The following is a 16,350-nucleotide window of genomic DNA, read 5'->3' as shown; positions in this document are numbered from 1 at the left end:
CATCCAATATCATGGGGAAAGTGGTGTAGTCCTTCGTGAATTTATGAGCTTCATTATGAGTTTGTGAGAATGTGACAATTTAGATAACTGTTACTGTACCCTGCAACTCTAGAGATGTCACATGTAAAAAAATTTAACACGAAAAGTTCAGTTATCACCCATTCCTCGTCATGCATTACTGCGGGAGTTGTCTCCTGCATTGCTTGCAAAAGATGTAATCAGCTTTATATTGGAGAAACCAAGAGAAGGTTTGCTGATCGTTGCGTTGAACACCTTGGGGTCATCAGAATTAAGGATTTGTCGTTTCCAGTGGCGAGGCATTTTAATGCTAATGGACATTGGATTAATGAAACAGGCGTATATTATCTGTTTGCCAGTTATTGCTATGACAGCAATGAAATTAGGAAACTCGAATAAAATGAACTGATCAACACTCTCGCAAATGTTGTTGTTTAAACATCTACTTTTCTTATATATGCTGGTTCCTTCTCCTAGACATTCGAACCATTTTGCTTACACAGTTGAAGAAAGAAACCTGCCCGAAACGTACCATTTATCTGGAATCTTTGTGTATTTCATTACAATTTTGCCTCTCTCAATTTTGACATTTTGTCTGAATGTAGCTGCTGCAATCATAACCTTAGGTGTTTACTATGCAGATTGTGCGAGGACAGAAATTGTGACTTTGAGGTCAACTGGCACTGCCTTTTTCCTCAAAGATTATTGGGAGGATTTATTTCATTGTTATGTTACTAATATATTTTTGTAGTTAGAAAACAAAGAAAACAAAGAATACGGAATTTGTTGTATTCGATTGTCGCACTTATGTTGAATTTCCATGTCGACACGTGCAAGTCTTTACACGATCCGCGTTGATCCTTTACGTGTAATTTGGCCTTCCGGACATACCGTAATCTAACTTTTCTGGTCGGGCCTCATATTCAGCGAATTGGTACTTCACCCTGGACGTTTCCCGTGAAGGTCGTGAATTTAAAGGGTGAATTTTCCAATATTTGTTCTCTTAGATCTTAGTAGGTCATTTAAAAAGCGTAGTATGTTTAGTATTTAAGGCAGTAGTGTTTCATTATATAATTATTCTGTATTTGAAAGGTGTCATCTAAAACCTGTATTTGTCTTGCTACCTAGCCGTTAGCATTCTAGGTAGCTGAGTATTGTTTTTGTTATAGGAAGCGTGCGGTTATCTTAGATAGCTAGGTTAGCTAGCCAGACAGCAATTTCCAACTTACATGAAGTATTAAACCTTCTTAGTCTTATGATTATATGTCTATTTATTTATTTTGTGTTGTCAGTGGTTGCATAATTGTTAACTGTTGGTATTTAGGTGGCTGTGTTTTTGGATTAGCTAGCTAGCTTGCTAACGTTGGCTAGCAAGGTTATTAAAGCCATTGCCGAGGTTATATAATATTGAGAATAATTATGTCTAGCTAGCTAGCTACCTTACTGTTTTAGTATTGTAAATTACTACTATCTAAACGCTTCCTTCATTATATATTTAGTTTATCCTTTATTTTTGACTAGTGTATGGTTAGCTCGGTTGTCATGACATTTTTCTTGCTAACTCAAATGGGTTCAAGATGCACGCAACACTATACTGTAAAAAGAAGTAGTTACACGTAGCACCGCACATTAAACAGCGTTTGCAGCTGGTTTCCGAGAGGCTGGCAAAATGTTTTACAACACGTATGCTACCTAACATGTTATTTCTTGTTTCATTGACATTCGGAATTGAAGTGATTGTAAACCGCGGTGCTTCCTCCTTAGCAATGGCTAACTTGTGTTCTTAGGTATTTCAGCATGTCTCTTCCAAAGCCCATAATGAGGGGTCTCCTCGCCAAGCGTTTGAGATTTCACTTGCCCATTGCTTGTATTATGGCCTTGTTGGCAGGAGCTACATTCAAGGTCAGTTTGATTCTCTTTGTCATGTTTTGACCAGCATTGCCACCTTCAGTTCTTGTGCTTTTTCTGTGCTAAGATACCTGCAAACCTTGACTACTAATTGATGATTGTACTCCCCCCCGGTGATAGATGAGAACACTGGTTTAGACTGTGAAACTTAGTCCTCACATCATGTCTTGCTAAATAGCAAAACAAGCTTTAGAAATCATTTTGATGTGATTTTTAAAACTAACCTTTGTTCTCATGTTTTGCAGTTCACAGTAGCAGAGCCCAGGAAACAGGCTTATGCTGACTTCTACAAGAAATATGATTCCATGAAGGATTTCAATGCTATGAGGGAAGCTGGTGTTTTTGAAAGTGTGAGACCCTCTGGTGAATAAAATTGTGAGTACCTGGCAACACATCAATAATGAATGAATGTATGTTATATAGGTAGTTCTGCTGTAATCAGCAACCACATGAAAAATTCCTTGTTTGTTAGTCTTCACTTGTTCCAAAGTTGGGCACAAACTCTGATCATCTTCAAATAATTTTTTTTTTTCTTTCTTTTAGGTGAGTTCTACATCTGCATTCCTGCTCTGATCCTGGACCTTGATTACTGAATGTGAACATTGGTGTCCGATGTTCTTGTGAACATACTAATAAATCATTTTGAACCTCTGTCCAACAACTCCTGGAATCTTTCTAAAATAAAATGTCTCTTGACCCTCTGTTGAATGTAATCTGTCAGCAACTGTGAATCAGTCAATGTAATCAAATAAAAATTATGTAGGATATAAATGCAAAACAAAATGAGGAGGGTGAAACTTGGAGTATTTTAAATGGTAAGTTTGTGATGCTTTGTAACAGGTAACAAATATTATTTTATTGTCACATCTGACTCCCAAATTTAAGAAAAGGTATCCAGTACCAGATTTTGGATTTGAGGTCTGGATTTATATACTTCTGATACAGAGCATTGTTACTCAGACCTGACCCTTACATTAACAACTGGTCAAGGTTGTTATAACTGCATGATTAGATTGGCTATAATGTCAGTACACCTGACTCCTAGTTAATGGTAATGTGGAAAGCCTGTAGGAATTGGATTGCCATGAAGTTAAAGTAGCAGGCATCTAGGGCATGTAGTATTTTTATTTAAATAATCTATAAAAGGAAAACAGTATGCAACAGTTAAGGCCTCATGACTCATCACATTTGTGGGATTTTGTTTTATCTATTTTGGGTGCTACCCTAGCAGTCACTCTAGATGTAAATAATACATGTCCATGAAATGCCATTCGTGTGTGTGTGTGTATATATATATATATATATTCTATATATATATATGAAATAAAGACAGATATAGATTGGAATTAAAATGTAACAGTATGCCAATTATCTGTAGAAAATGGACATAATGGTTCCCGCTTTTTTTTTTTTTGATAATCACATTTAAAAATATTTAAGCAATATTTTTATATAGTGTAGATTTTATTAGTATCTTTTCACTCATGTTTTAATACTTGTATAATTGTGACATCTTTTAATGTGAAGGTTATTTTCTTTGTGTTTCTCATACGCTAACAATGTCCGAATTCACACTGATCCAGAAGGTTTTTAGCTTGACCGCTCCAATCTATGTGGACCATGGAAATGCAAGCAGTAAAAGTTCTTCAGCGGACATTGTTTCTAGATCGGCAGCACTGGGAAACGTTCGATAAAGCACTTTTACTAAGAACATGTAATTTACAAACCATATAGCCTCCTTTTTTTCGAAAAAAAATAATTCGTGCAATATTGTGTTCTATCGTTATATAGTTAACCATTATTTTGAAGCAAGCGGAAGTTGTCAGACCAAGTTCAATGTGTGGCAATATCGAGACATTTTGAAAAGCTGTCAGACAAAGTAACGATAGCCGTTGTTTGATTCATAACGAAAGTTTTGTGTAGAAGCAACTAATTGTAAGTGACTTGCACCGTTCTTTGTGAACATTGGGTAAGTTGCCAAATTATCTTAGGCGGTAATAATTTCCCAACTAGGCTATCTTGCTTGATAGTCCAGGCTTGTGGCGTATGCAAAGGCCTTTGTTACTTAGCTAGCCAAAGACTCGAACGATCATGTTTTTAGGTTTTTTTTTTTTCTTTGATTTTGGCTAGGTTTAACACAAGAGTAAAGATGGGTATCTGTTAGCTAACGCTAGCTACGTAGGTAGCTTTGATATATGCAACAGCATTAGCCAGTCGTGGTCACTAGCTAATCGTTACTTTTTTTTTGGTAAAGTGTAATTAGCCAACTAGCTAGCTAAATGAGACTAACCGTTTACACTCGCGTACGTCAAGGGCTAGCCAAGCTAGGTTAGCTAACAAGATTGGCCTACGTATGACCTAGGATAGCTAGCTAGTTAGCTAGCTAACCTAAATAGTTTTTGTGTTTTTTCACACCAGCAATAGGCTTTTACTGCAAACAAAGTGAACGTTAGTCTTTATAGCTATTTGTGTAGACTGAAGAGTGCGCAAGATCCTCGTGAGCTGTCAAACGTGCACTATTGACATTAATGCAAATTACATAGCTACCTAGTGTAATTCGCTAGCGTTATAACGGTAACAAACACTTAGAAAATTAACAGAAATATTCTTCCTATTTTTCTCTTTTGAAATTAAACCTGCATTTAAATATATGTTAGCCTACATTGAATAGTGCGTGCTTAAGTGTTTCTTTTCATCTGTTTTCCTCGGTCATTAACTATAAATTGCTTAAAGTTCCAGCGCCTGTGGTCCATAGAAATATTAGGTTCAGTCAATTTTACCATATTTCTTTATTGTATTTGCTTTATTCTTCTGGGCTCTGTTAGATTGGTACCTTTTAAAAAAAAAAAAAAAAAAATGGCATTATGAGTCTTATGACAGAGGCCCCAGATGAAACAAATGAAGCACCTTTGAAGGTGAAGATGATGGCCTGAGACTGCAAGCATGTTTTTGAAACAATTTTAGTTTCAAAAATAGGGGGAAAAAAAGGATTGAATCATTGCTGTAACAATTTTTGTTTATTTATTGAAACATTTGATATGCATTGCTCTGATAGAGAAGCACCGCTAAATTCTTCTGGTGTCCTTTTCACAGATGCCACCCTAGAGCAGCTGACCAGCATCTGACTAAGGTCTGAAACTATCAGCTTCTTAAAACCATCTGGTTGCAAACGTTACACACGCCACTCCTCTTTCTGGCCCACACATGAGCGCAGGGTTCCATTTCGGCTGCTCTGAGCGCCATGCCTGACCGGGATAGTGCCTACCTGGCAGGTGGCGGTGGAGGTGGAAGTGGAGCAGGGTCTGGCACAGGAGTAGGGGAGGACGGCGTAGCTGCCTCAGGTCTGTCCGGAGGCGGAGAGGTTCGAGGAGGGGTTGGAAGTAGCTCGACTGCCTGTGGCACGGGCAGTGGGGCGTCTGGGGCCATGGGATGTGGTGGTGCCCTGGGCAATGGCCATAGCTGCCTTGGAGCAGGTGGAGGATTCGGCTCAGGCCTGGCACTGGATGGCGTGTGCCGTGACTTTCTGCGCAATGTGTGCAAGCGTGGTAAGCGCTGCCGCTACCGTCACCCAGACTTCAACGAGGTGCCTGACCTGGGCGTTCAGAAGAACGAGTTTATCTTCTGTCATGACCATCAGAACAAGGAGTGCGTGCGCACCAATTGCCGCTTTGTCCATGGCTCCAAGGAGGACGAGGACTACTACAAGAAAACGGGCGAGCTCCCTCTGTGGCTCCGGTGGAAGGTGGCAGCAGGCCTGGGCCTGTCACCCGCTGACCTGCCGCAGAACCGTGGCGAGGCGCCCATCTGCAGAGACTACCTGAAGGGGGAATGCCAGCGAGGCAACAAGTGCAAGTTCCGCCATGTGCGCAAGGAACTTGAGCACGAGGCCCCTCGGCTGGGTGTTGGGGTCGCGATGGGTGGGGTCTCGGGTGGGGCTGGTGGGATGGTGAACATGGGCGGTGGGGGTTTAGGCGGCGGCGGCAGCGGTGGTGGCGGAGGGGCTTGTGGTGGGATGTCGGGGCTAGTGGCAGGAGGCAGCGGGAATATGATGGGCATGGGGAGCCCCAACCTAGGCGGCTGCAGAGAGCAGGGTGTTTGTGGTGGGGGAGGGGGAGGCTCAATGGGAGGCTGCTTGTCGATGGGTGCTGCCGGGCAACGACGCTATGACAGGGGCCCCTGCTCAGTCTATGACCCACTGTTTGAGAACGGGCTGTTTGAGGCTGGCCCACTGGAGAGCCCTGTGGACCACACTGCTCTCCAGCTGAAGAGGAGGCGGTTGGAAGGGCTGCGATTGGCTGATGGGGCTGGTGGAGGCCACTATGACCTGGGGGTGCAGGCCACCCTGAACACTCGACCACTAGAGTATCGTCTCTTGGAGGAAGAGAATGCTTTACTTAGGAAGAGAGTGGAAGAACTGAAGAAACAGGTGAGGATGAGATTGTGGCAGTACACTGGATATTTGAAGAGAAACAATTAGGGTTAATGGTGAATCACCATTTGAAATTCATTTAAAATAAAGGGTTTTAACTTTAAAAAAAAAAAAAAAAAAAAAAAGATTTAAACATTTACACAAATTGCTTTACTTACCAGAAGGCTGAGTACTGCTAAAATGCAAGCTAATTGCTACCGCTTTTAAAAATTAAAATGTAATTATGTTCCACTGAATGGTAGTGCATGATTTCGTTGTGTAGTTTGACCATGGGCATGACACGTGATTCCACTTGCCAATACCCCCTTCACCAATTTTATTGTCCACTCACTGTGATTTACTTCTCATTTGTACAAAAACTCATCTTTTGCCACTTTCATTGCATGTTTTGTTCCACTCCCACAATCCTCTGCCCAGGACCTTTGGCAGTTTGGGCATTGACAATAAAAACAAAACGGGGAGAATAATTTGCTCCACTCTGATGTAACGAAAATGTAGCTTTCATTTGGGTCTCAACAATGTTTAAAGAGCTGCTCTTGTAGTGATGGCATGCAGTATTTGCAATAGTTTTTCAGCAGTTGGTGTGAGATTGTTTAATTGGATGACTTCTGTTTTTTGTGTGGTGTTAGGCAGGCCTGACATTTTAAAATACATTTAGAGCTTTTACATTGCATGGATAGTTTATGATTTTCAAAACATTTCAATAATACTTTCATAAATAAGCATTTATATAGCTGCCTAGATTATTTTGCTCTTTAAAAGAGCAATGTCATTTTTTTCTTTACATTATGAAACACCTAGTGGTCTAGATGTTTCAGATATTCTTTACTATCTATTTTAAGCATGGTTGCTTCCATATGGACCACTTTATGGAGCATAAATGGTTTAATTTGTGGACTACAAAGCTTATTCATCATCTAATGTGAGCTGTACTTTGTAGAAAAATGTAAAAAAAAATCACTTTCATAAATAGTTTTCTATTTTTGTTGGTAAAATGACATTTCTCATTTTTAAATACCATAAAATTAAGCACGTCTGTGACGTGTCTTGGGAAAAATACTAAACTTGTAAAGAAGTTTTGTGTGGCTCTAAGGTTTTGCAAACATTTTATCAATTGAATTTGTCATGTAAAAAGCATTAACTTGCATCTTTTGGACCATTGAATGAGAAGAGAAAATGTTTTTTCTTTACACCTCAGGTCTCCAACCTCGTCGCTACCAATGAAGTCCTGCTAGAGCAAAATGCCCAGTTCCGCAGCCAGGCTAAAGTCATGACCCTCTCATCCACCCCGGCTCCATCTGAGCAGAGTCTGGCGCCCCCTGTTGGCTCTGTAAGCTCCTACAACCACAGCATTGCCCAGACTCACACCACCCTGAGCAGTGCTGGGCTTCAACCTCGCCCAGTTACTCAGCAAGACCTGGTAGCCCCAGCCGGAGCTCCTACCGCTCCCCCAACTAATGCGGCCCCCCAAGCTGCTCCTCCTCCCCACCTGAACCCTGAGATTGCCCCCCTCTCCGCTGCGCTTGCTCAGACCATCGCTCAGGGCATGGCCCCACCTGTTTCCATGGCACCTGTGGCAGTTTCGGTAGCGCCGGTCGCCGTGTCCATGGCTCAGCCAATGCCTGGAATCACAATGAGTCACGCTACAACGCCAATGGTGTCGTACCCCATTGCAAGTCAAAGCATGAGGATCACGACCCTTCCACATTAAACGATGCCCACCCTATGAAAACTCTTACAAAGATTTGTGCTCACACACCGACTAACACATGCACAGACTCCCTATGGATATTTTAGAAATGCCTATCCAGTAATTAGCACTCTGAGCTATGAGGATACTCCAGGCACATCCCTTTAAATGAAAATACTGTGGTGACTTGACCAGTGAAAATATTGCTGGTGTGCTTGACCAGTTTCCTATCAGTGTACTTCAATGGGCAGTTATTGGCAGACTGACTGTGAACAAGTAAAAAAACAGTTTGTTTTACCTTTCAGAAGAACTAACTTTTTAATCTCTTTCTCTGAAAGATAATGTACAATGTTAATAAGTTTATCCAAAACAGGTTGTTGAATTTGATAGCTCTTTGTTTTAGTCAAATTTTTTTTTCTTTAAAAATGTTTTTTTGTTTGTTTTTTGGATTTGTGGGTTGTTTTTGTGTGAAGTGGTTCTTTAATCCTTTTGCACAAAATGAATGAATGAAAATCTCAACCACAATGAGGTCTATGGCCTTTTTTTTGTGTCAGAGTAAATAATACAGTATATGCACCTAATTCTAAACATGGTCATCTTTGAACATAAGACTGGTTGAAGAATATGAAAATTAATCTTTGCACACAGCATGCACTGAACACAGACTTTTCACTAAACGCTATTAAAGAGTACCATTGATTTAGACTCAAAAATGTCAAAATTGTTTCTGGCCTTAGTGCTATAAAACCCCTGCAATTGAGACTTTATCCAGTTTATGATCAACAGTGAATAGTTTATTGCAGATTTTTTGTCCTATATCTTTTCCCATTTTTCCCCTAAACAAAACATTTTTGGTTATCAGAATTGAATTTCAGTTTTTTCTTGCTTAGTTTTAAGAATTTTTTGAAGGGTCACAGGAAAAAATGATTGATAAATGTTTATGCCAAAAGTAAGTGCCTATTACAATGTGAAATTGTGAAAATTGTGTCTATAACAACTATAAGTTAAAGCTTTGTAACATTACAGAAGTGAAACTAAATATTAAAAGAATCAGAAGTCTCATGGAACTAGCATAATGACTAATGTTTTCTGGTGTTACCATATTTTCTGCACTTACTCTGAATACATAATTAAGTTAATCTGGTTTCACAGAAGTAGGCCTTACGAGTTGTAGGGTTACTGTAATTAAAGCATATCAGACATGTAATTAAAATATGGCTACTAATACACAGCCACTTTGAAACCTTTGCAGCAGCATTGGTAGACTAAAAAATAGACTAAAAGTGGCGCACTATTGCACTGTACAACAAAGTAGCTAACTTTGTACTTCGTTAAATGCACTGGAAGTAGCCAGCAAGCCATCCAAATCGACTTAGAAATTACGAAAAAGTGACAATAAATACGATTTGCGAATTACCTGCCACAGTACACAGTTACCTAATTATTTGATATGAACGTGGGACATGAACGTGGGACACTCCTTTGATTTTAGTGCGCTACTCGTAAGTTTTGATCCCTCGTAATGCAGTACTGCGGTTTTTTTGGGGCGTTGCCGTTAGCAGTTGGCCACTTGAAAGTTCTGTGTTTGGGCACCACCAGGCTACTCAAACGGTAACAAGCAGCATACGACGAAAAGGGCGCTGGAGCGGATTTTAAAGACTTGGCTACCGTATGAGGAAAAAAGCTCATTCTTTCGGGCTGAGTCACGGCCCCGAGTGGCGCACAGTCGAGATCTCTGCAATGCGACGTATTTCGGTCTCATATATCCTCTTCCTCGCATAGAAGAAGCATACCAAGAGATATTGCTTGAAGTAGCAATAGCATATGCAGAATTCGGACAGCAGATTGCTTTATAGTGTTGCACGCTTTTTGGACTTCATAATCACTTAAAAATTGGTATCCGGAAAACGCGCCACGATGTCAGAAAAGGATACAGGGCCGAGTACCCCGACCAAACCAGCCGAACCGCAGGACAGCGGGGACGTCGTCCCGAAAGCCAAAGGATTCGATGCCATGTCAATTTTATGGACTTTTGGGAAATGTCTCACCGCCTTATTGCCCGTTTACTTTGCTGGGTATTATCGAGTGAGCACCAGTCTGGTGGTGTTCGGACTTATGGTGTACTCAGGATGGAAACATACTCGGGAATCAAAAGAAGCACGACTGAAGTCTGCCATCCGTTTACTGAGTCCGGACCAAGAGTGTTCACCTAGCAGTATTTCTAAAAGTAAAAGAGACCTTCCCGCATGGGTAAGAGGCTAAAAATGCATACCACGTTTTCGTTAAATAACTAAGGAGCGGGTATGTATGCGATGAGCCAAAAGTAGAGTGCGTTTGTTTTATTGTTACACATAAAAAATCGGTAGCAAGAGCTACGATTTTCTTTTGGAGAAAAAAATCCTGCCGCTTGAGAACCGTTAAACCGCGTGGTGGCGCTACCGAGGAGCCACTTCAACTAGCGCACTTTTGCAGCCTCCAGGCCTGCTTTCGCTACTGTAACACGCGGTTTATGAGTAACACGGCATTCACTCAGATTGTATACTCATACTCGGACTGTAACGTAGTCGAGGTTTACGACGCACAATAATACATTGTAGGCACTTATATCTTTGCTTTAAAGTAAGATTATCTTTAAAAGTCAAAGTAAGTATAAATGTACTTTATGTTCACCAAATCTTCATCAACTAGTTAATAATGATTTCTGATGCCATCATTGCTCAAAGTGTCAACAACAATGGGATTCGTATTTGAGTGGGGTGGCATACCTCCCCTTAACTCAGGTTTTTTAAAAATTAACTTTAGGCATGATTTTATACTTGAATGTTTTGGTATCCATTCCCTGATAAAACAGCATGCACCAGGGGAAATTCTTATGAACAAATAAGTTAAATATGCTAGCTGTTTCAACCATAAAAGGGAATGGATTTTTCGTAAAGAGCTGTTAACATTTACATGGTTGAGAGCGTGCTGTGTGTTTGTTGCAACCACATCCTTGCAAACAATGGACACTGTTCTTTCCTCGGCCACTCATAATCTGATTCGTTATGGCAGACTCTGATGCCATACATAGACATTTCTGTTCTTATTTTCCCACAGGTCAATTTCCCAGATGTGGAGAAGGTTGAATGGCTGAATAAGGTATCTCATTCTATCCAGTTTTCTTGATTACTAGTTGATAATGAATCGATTACAACATTTACCATAAACGTCTACTGTATGCTACACCTTTAGCTCTGTCATAATGGTAGGAGAGAAAAGCCTTACACACATTTGCCTACCACTCCCTGTTCAGAATCCTCAACACCTGCTACCCAAAACACACAGACACACACACACACACACATACTCAGTGAGGAAATATGTCTGCACAGTGCTGAATACATGCTGAGGCCAAACCCCAGTGCAGCTGGTGAAATTGGGAGTCAGTTATTATCCTTCGGGTGTTTCTAGTGCCGTGTTTGAAGCCTCATTTTTTTTGTTTGTTTGTTTGGGTTTTTTTTTTTTTTTGCACATAGATCTTATAACACCTGCATTCATCTACAATAAAGACAGATGATATCTATAAAGCCACAATTAATAACAGTGAACATTAGCATATGTTACTTTGCTTTACCAAATACATTTCTCTTGCCACTGCCTTAATGTTTGTAGGTTTTGAGCCTTGTTCCATAAAATCAAAGCTCATTTGATTAACTCATTAATGCTAAACAAGCTGATTCTAACCATCATCAATTTTGTGATTATTACACCAAAACACCCAAAAACCCAGACATTTTCATTTGATTTGTAAAATGCTTGTACAACATTTTGTCTCAACAATGAAATGTAATCAATGGCACTTTAGCCATAACCAAACCGCTTATAAGCCTGGCTGTAGAAAGGGCCTGTACATTTTTCCACTCCACCACTGGTGCTGGCGCAACATGCGTCCTGTGTCACAGCTGTTTTTGCAAAGCTGTTCTGCTTTGTTTTGCTTTGTCCACCGAGTTTATCCCTCAGGGTCCAGTCACGACATCTGTGCAATACCTTATTTTTGTTTTAAACAGTTCAGAGCATGTTGCCATGTCATCCTTTCCATAGTAACCCCATAGATGGAAAAAAAAGGTGGCACTGTCAACCAACTCCCACCTTAAATACCACACCATTGTAATGCCATGCAGCTAAGCAGCTTTGAGGTGACACTGAGTACTGAGTCTCCAGTGGTCTGAAGCCAGGCCTGTGTTCTAAGAATAGAGGTGCTGTAGCTATGTCTAAAATTCCAAAGTAACAACAGAGGAAATGTGCAGAAACACGATGCCCCTGTGAGCAGCGCATGGTCTAAAGCTGACTCAGAATGCTTTTTTTCTGAGCTTGTTCAAGCAGCACAGGAAAAGAGAGTCAAAAAAAGAAGAAAAAAGTCCCCAGAGCCACAAGCTTGTGTGACTGTGGTTATATCACATCCGTCTATATAAAAAAAACATCAGCATGTTGCTGTAGTAACTGAGTAAACACAAGTTGGCAGAGTGAAGGTAGCTGAGGGTTGGGAATGAGTGACTGTGGGTGGGGCATGCATGTGTTTATCTGGATGCTCAGCCATAGAGACAGTTAACCGAATTACCCAGCATGCATAAACAGAATTTCTTTCTTTCTTTCTTTCTTTCTTTCTTTCTTTCTTTCTTTCTTTCTTTCTTTCTTTCTTTTACCTATTCCAGAATGTTTTAATTTCTTAAAACCCAGAGTCAAGTGCTGCATTTTCTGTATCTACCCTTTCAAGCCATGAGCACTAACAGCACTCAGTATTAACTGCCTTTCCAGTGGACAACCAAGACAATGACTTTTAAGAATGAGAACAAAGACAGCCAATGTTTTTCATCCTGAATGCCAGTTGTCCCCTTGCCAAACTCAGTTCATAACTGCATTAGCATGTCTCTTGTTTATGATGATGACTCTGCTTTAGTCCTCTCTCTCTTTCTCTCTCCCTCCCTCTCTCTCTCTCTCTCTCTCTCTCTCTCTCTCTCTCTCTCTCTCTCTAGGTTATTCAGCAAGCGTGGCCATATATTGGTCAGTATTTAGAAAAGCTGCTGACAGAGACAATTGCTCCATCCATCCGAGCTTCTAGCGCCCACCTGCAAACCCTTGCCTTCACCAAGATCGACTTTGGGGACAAGGTGCTATGATGCCACAGCACGCATACAGAGTCACACAGTGCATCCTCAATCATTGCACACATACACACCTACAGGGTCTCACAGTTTACCCTCAACTACCACCACACGTGCACACATACAGGGTCACACAGTGTACCCTCAATCACCACACAAATACAGGGTCACACTGTGAACCCTCAACCATGTCTATAATAGATAATAGATAGTAGATAACAGATAATAGATAATAGATAACAGATAATCGATAGTAATAGATAATAGATAACAGATAATAGATAACAGTTAACAGCTAATAGATAACAGATAATAGATAATAATAGATAATAAATAACCACAACTAGAAAACAATCCAACACAGGATTCTGCAGGTAGTAAATAAAGTTAGTAAAACTACATAGAATGACATTCCTTATTTAGTCATTTGATATTAACTTCTAAGCAGCACAGTACAGTAACATTACATTACAAGGTGTTCTGCTACACCTCAAAGCAGATTTGGGCATATAATTAAGATTAGATTTGAACGATAACACCTTAACATCACATCTGCATAACATTAAACAACATTGCATTGCTAGTGGCAAGCTATGTATAATAAGATTTTTATTATTACCATATTACATGGGCATCATTTACTCATAGACCCAATGAAACACCAGTGTCACTTTAATGTACATTTTGATTTGTTTCTATAACTTGGTAAGTGGTTTCTCACTATGTGAATATTTATCTGTGTTTCACAGGCAATGAAGGTAGTAGGAGTGAAGGCTCACACAGAGAATGACAAAGGACAGGTCCTGTTGGATGTTTACATTAGGTGACAACTCTACTAACATTCAGAAATCACCTGCACACCGTTACCCTCCCAATGCTGTATTGATGAGGGAGAAAGGCGTAGAGACCCATTTGCATGCTGTTATCAGTGGTTATTACATGAGAGCATTTTGTAGCTCCACTTATTGAGTTGATCACGTCACATTTAATATCATAGGTGACAGAGCCACAGTACATGCAGTGTTACAGTAGCATAGCTTATTAAGTATGATTATGAAATGATTATGTAAATTGAAGTGGTTTGCCACAACGTACACAGATTGCAACACGGCAGCTCGTGCTATGAGTAGCTTCTTGGAGTGTCTATGGACACTCCAGTCCTTTGCCAGACCATCAGCCTTTGGAACTGCATGTGACCACATGCTGCTAGAAAACATTGCTGGAGCCTCCAAGCCTCTTGGTGGTGGGTGGAGGAGTGTACCTCGCAAAGAACGAATTCAGTGTTTTACACCAGATCAGTTATGGCATCTGTTGCACAAACACATCAACCCATTTTCCAAGCCTCACAAACAAACAAAAAACCTAACAAAATATTCCAGTTAACGCCTAGGCACTTTCAAAATACCTGACTCCAGGGCAAAGGTGTTTCCAGGGCAAAGGTGAACTACAGTATTAAGATATTATTAAGATTATTTTATGCGCTGTTATGTAACCGTATATCTCCCTCATGCCTAGCTATGTGGGAAACGTGGAGATAAACGTGGAGGTAAAGCGGTATTTCTGTAAAGCTGGAGTGAAGGGGATACAGGTGAGCTTCGGCTCTTTTCTTACAGCCTGTTCTGTCACTTGTTTCCGTACATGCATCAATGCCATAATTACTATGCATCTATACTATGATACCATACTGCCTTGATATTATGATACTACCACAATGACACTATCACCAAAGAGAACTAAAAATTGTGGACATGTCGGGGAATGCACTCTGAGCCTCTCTCCCTCTCAGCTCCAGGGAATGATGAGGGTGATTCTGGAGCCTTTGATCGGGGATGTGCCCATCGTGGGAGCCGTCACCATGTTTTTTATCCGAAGGCCTGTGAGTTGTCTTCCTCTGTGATGCCATCTCTCGACCTCTCCACTTCTTTGTCATATTTCCCATTTATTCCTCTTTTCTCTTTTATTCCTGTTTTCTGTTACTGTCAGACTGTTCACTTTCAGTGAGATCCATACCCAGTTAGCTGGGTTATGGAACATTTTTGCTTCCGACCACCAGCGCTGTACCTTTTCCTTAATATGCACTCTGTTCTTTCCCTCTGTCATCAACCTTCTTCCTCATCCTCCATTAGAAACTGGACATTAATTGGACTGGCCTAACCAACCTTCTGGACATCCCAGGACTCAAGTGAGTCAATTAGAGGATTTTCTAATATAAGTTAACAGGGAGAGTTCAGCATTCTTTCATACTGTGTAGTTTTGTTGGTCCATCCAACTGTTCAAAGCTCCAGTGGTAAGAGCAACTGTGAGTTGTCCATTGCAGACTGTTAAATGATATAGTGAATATAGTGTTAAATGAATGTTTGAATGAGTTTCAAAACAACCAACAGCAGATAAATCACCCATATAATATACACAGAACTTATATGCACTTTCTTTCTTGCAGTGTGATGTCAGACTCTATGATAATGGATGCCATTGCCTCTTTCTTGGTGCTTCCAAATCGCCTCACTGTTCCACTGGTGCCAGATCTGCCAGTGGCACAACTCCGCAGCCCCTTGCCTAGGGTAACACACACACATGCGCACACACACATACACACACACTCATTTCACATATTGATCATCTGCTTACTCACAGTTATGTTCATCTACACAGATCATACTAATATTCTCTCTCTCTCAGGGTGTGGTGCGCATTCACCTGATAGAAGCTGACGAACTGGCTGCTAAGGATAACTATGTGAAGGGTGTAATGGCAGGCCTATCTGACCCTTATGCTTTGATCAGGGTGGGACCACAGACTTTCAAGTCCCATCACAAGGACAACACAGCAAGCCCAAAATGGGGAGAAATGTATGAGGTGAGTTCCACACACATCCCTCATCAACACCGTCCTAAACCAATAGATATATGCATGCAAAAAGAAAACATATAATGGTATGTTTAAAAACAATAACAGGGTTTTTTTTTTTAAACTTTTGGAAAAAAAAGTCATTTTTCAGGACATTTTGTTTCATATTCTATATAGACAATTTTGACACTGGCCATTGTAAACCATTCCCAAACCATTCATTAAGTCATTATTGGTGTCTGTTTCATCCATGACATTGTGCTCAGTGTTTTGTGGTTTCGTGAACCCGTACTGTAGTTGTCCTTGACCTTGTGCGT

At 40.6% G+C, this 16,350-nt stretch overlaps 3 protein-coding genes across 4 annotated transcripts in view; all 3 read left to right on the top strand.

The window, feature by feature from the left end:
• Positions 1–843: 843 nt before the first annotated feature.
• On the top strand, positions 844–2,577 carry cox6c (cytochrome c oxidase subunit 6C). Its single transcript, XM_027004999.3, has 4 exons — positions 844–997; positions 1,806–1,920; positions 2,172–2,301; positions 2,470–2,577. Exons 2-3 carry the CDS (start codon positions 1,816–1,818, stop codon positions 2,295–2,297), a joined length of 231 nt encoding a protein of 76 aa, XP_026860800.1. The 5' UTR covers positions 844–997; positions 1,806–1,815; the 3' UTR covers positions 2,298–2,301; positions 2,470–2,577.
• A 952-nt stretch (positions 2,578–3,529) lies between these two features.
• On the top strand, positions 3,530–9,121 carry zc3h10 (zinc finger CCCH-type containing 10). 2 transcript variants are annotated; one of them, XM_081718342.1, is made up of 3 exons: positions 3,530–3,861; positions 5,020–6,352; positions 7,554–9,121. In XM_081718342.1, the coding sequence occupies exons 2-3, from the start codon at positions 5,168–5,170 to the stop codon at positions 8,064–8,066; spliced, it is 1,698 nt and encodes a 565-aa protein (XP_081574468.1). In that variant the 5' UTR covers positions 3,530–3,861; positions 5,020–5,167; the 3' UTR covers positions 8,067–9,121. The 2 variants fall into 2 exon arrangements, with proteins under 2 accessions (XP_081574468.1, XP_026860821.2); XM_027005020.3 differs by having other exon boundaries at positions 3,530–3,895.
• Positions 9,122–9,590: 469 nt separating this feature from the next.
• esyt1b (extended synaptotagmin-like protein 1b) overlaps positions 9,591–16,350 on the top strand; it is a 26,698-nt gene continuing 19,938 nt past the window's right edge. Inside the window, exons 1-9 of the mRNA XM_027004988.3 lie at positions 9,591–10,295; positions 11,142–11,183; positions 13,058–13,192; positions 13,936–14,009; positions 14,702–14,774; positions 14,973–15,062; positions 15,313–15,368; positions 15,627–15,747; positions 15,866–16,042. Of these exons, the coding sequence (XP_026860789.3) occupies positions 9,963–10,295; positions 11,142–11,183; positions 13,058–13,192; positions 13,936–14,009; positions 14,702–14,774; positions 14,973–15,062; positions 15,313–15,368; positions 15,627–15,747; positions 15,866–16,042 (1,101 nt within the window). The 5' untranslated portion in view covers positions 9,591–9,962. The remainder of the gene's footprint in view (positions 10,296–11,141; positions 11,184–13,057; positions 13,193–13,935; positions 14,010–14,701; positions 14,775–14,972; positions 15,063–15,312; positions 15,369–15,626; positions 15,748–15,865; positions 16,043–16,350) is intronic.

This window comes from Electrophorus electricus, chromosome 7, assembly GCF_041902795.1.
Source record: "Electrophorus electricus isolate QZ-2024a chromosome 7, ASM4190279v1, whole genome shotgun sequence".
NCBI classification, from domain to species: Eukaryota; Metazoa; Chordata; class Actinopteri; order Gymnotiformes; family Gymnotidae; genus Electrophorus; species Electrophorus electricus.
The sequence above is the reverse complement of the archived record's forward strand: the minus strand, read 5'-3'. Positions and strand labels throughout refer to the sequence as shown.

Coding starts and splice junctions, on each gene's coding strand:
- cox6c (XM_027004999.3), top strand. CDS start 1,816: ATGTCTCTTCCAAAGCCCATAATGAGGGGTCTCCTCGCCAAGCGTTTG. Junction 1,921..2,171: donor TGGCAGGAGCTACATTCAAG/GTCAGTTTGATT, acceptor CATGTTTTGCAG/TTCACAGTAGCAGAGCCCAG.
- zc3h10 (XM_081718342.1), top strand. CDS start 5,168: ATGCCTGACCGGGATAGTGCCTACCTGGCAGGTGGCGGTGGAGGTGGA. Junction 6,353..7,553: donor TGGAAGAACTGAAGAAACAG/GTGAGGATGAGA, acceptor TTTACACCTCAG/GTCTCCAACCTCGTCGCTAC.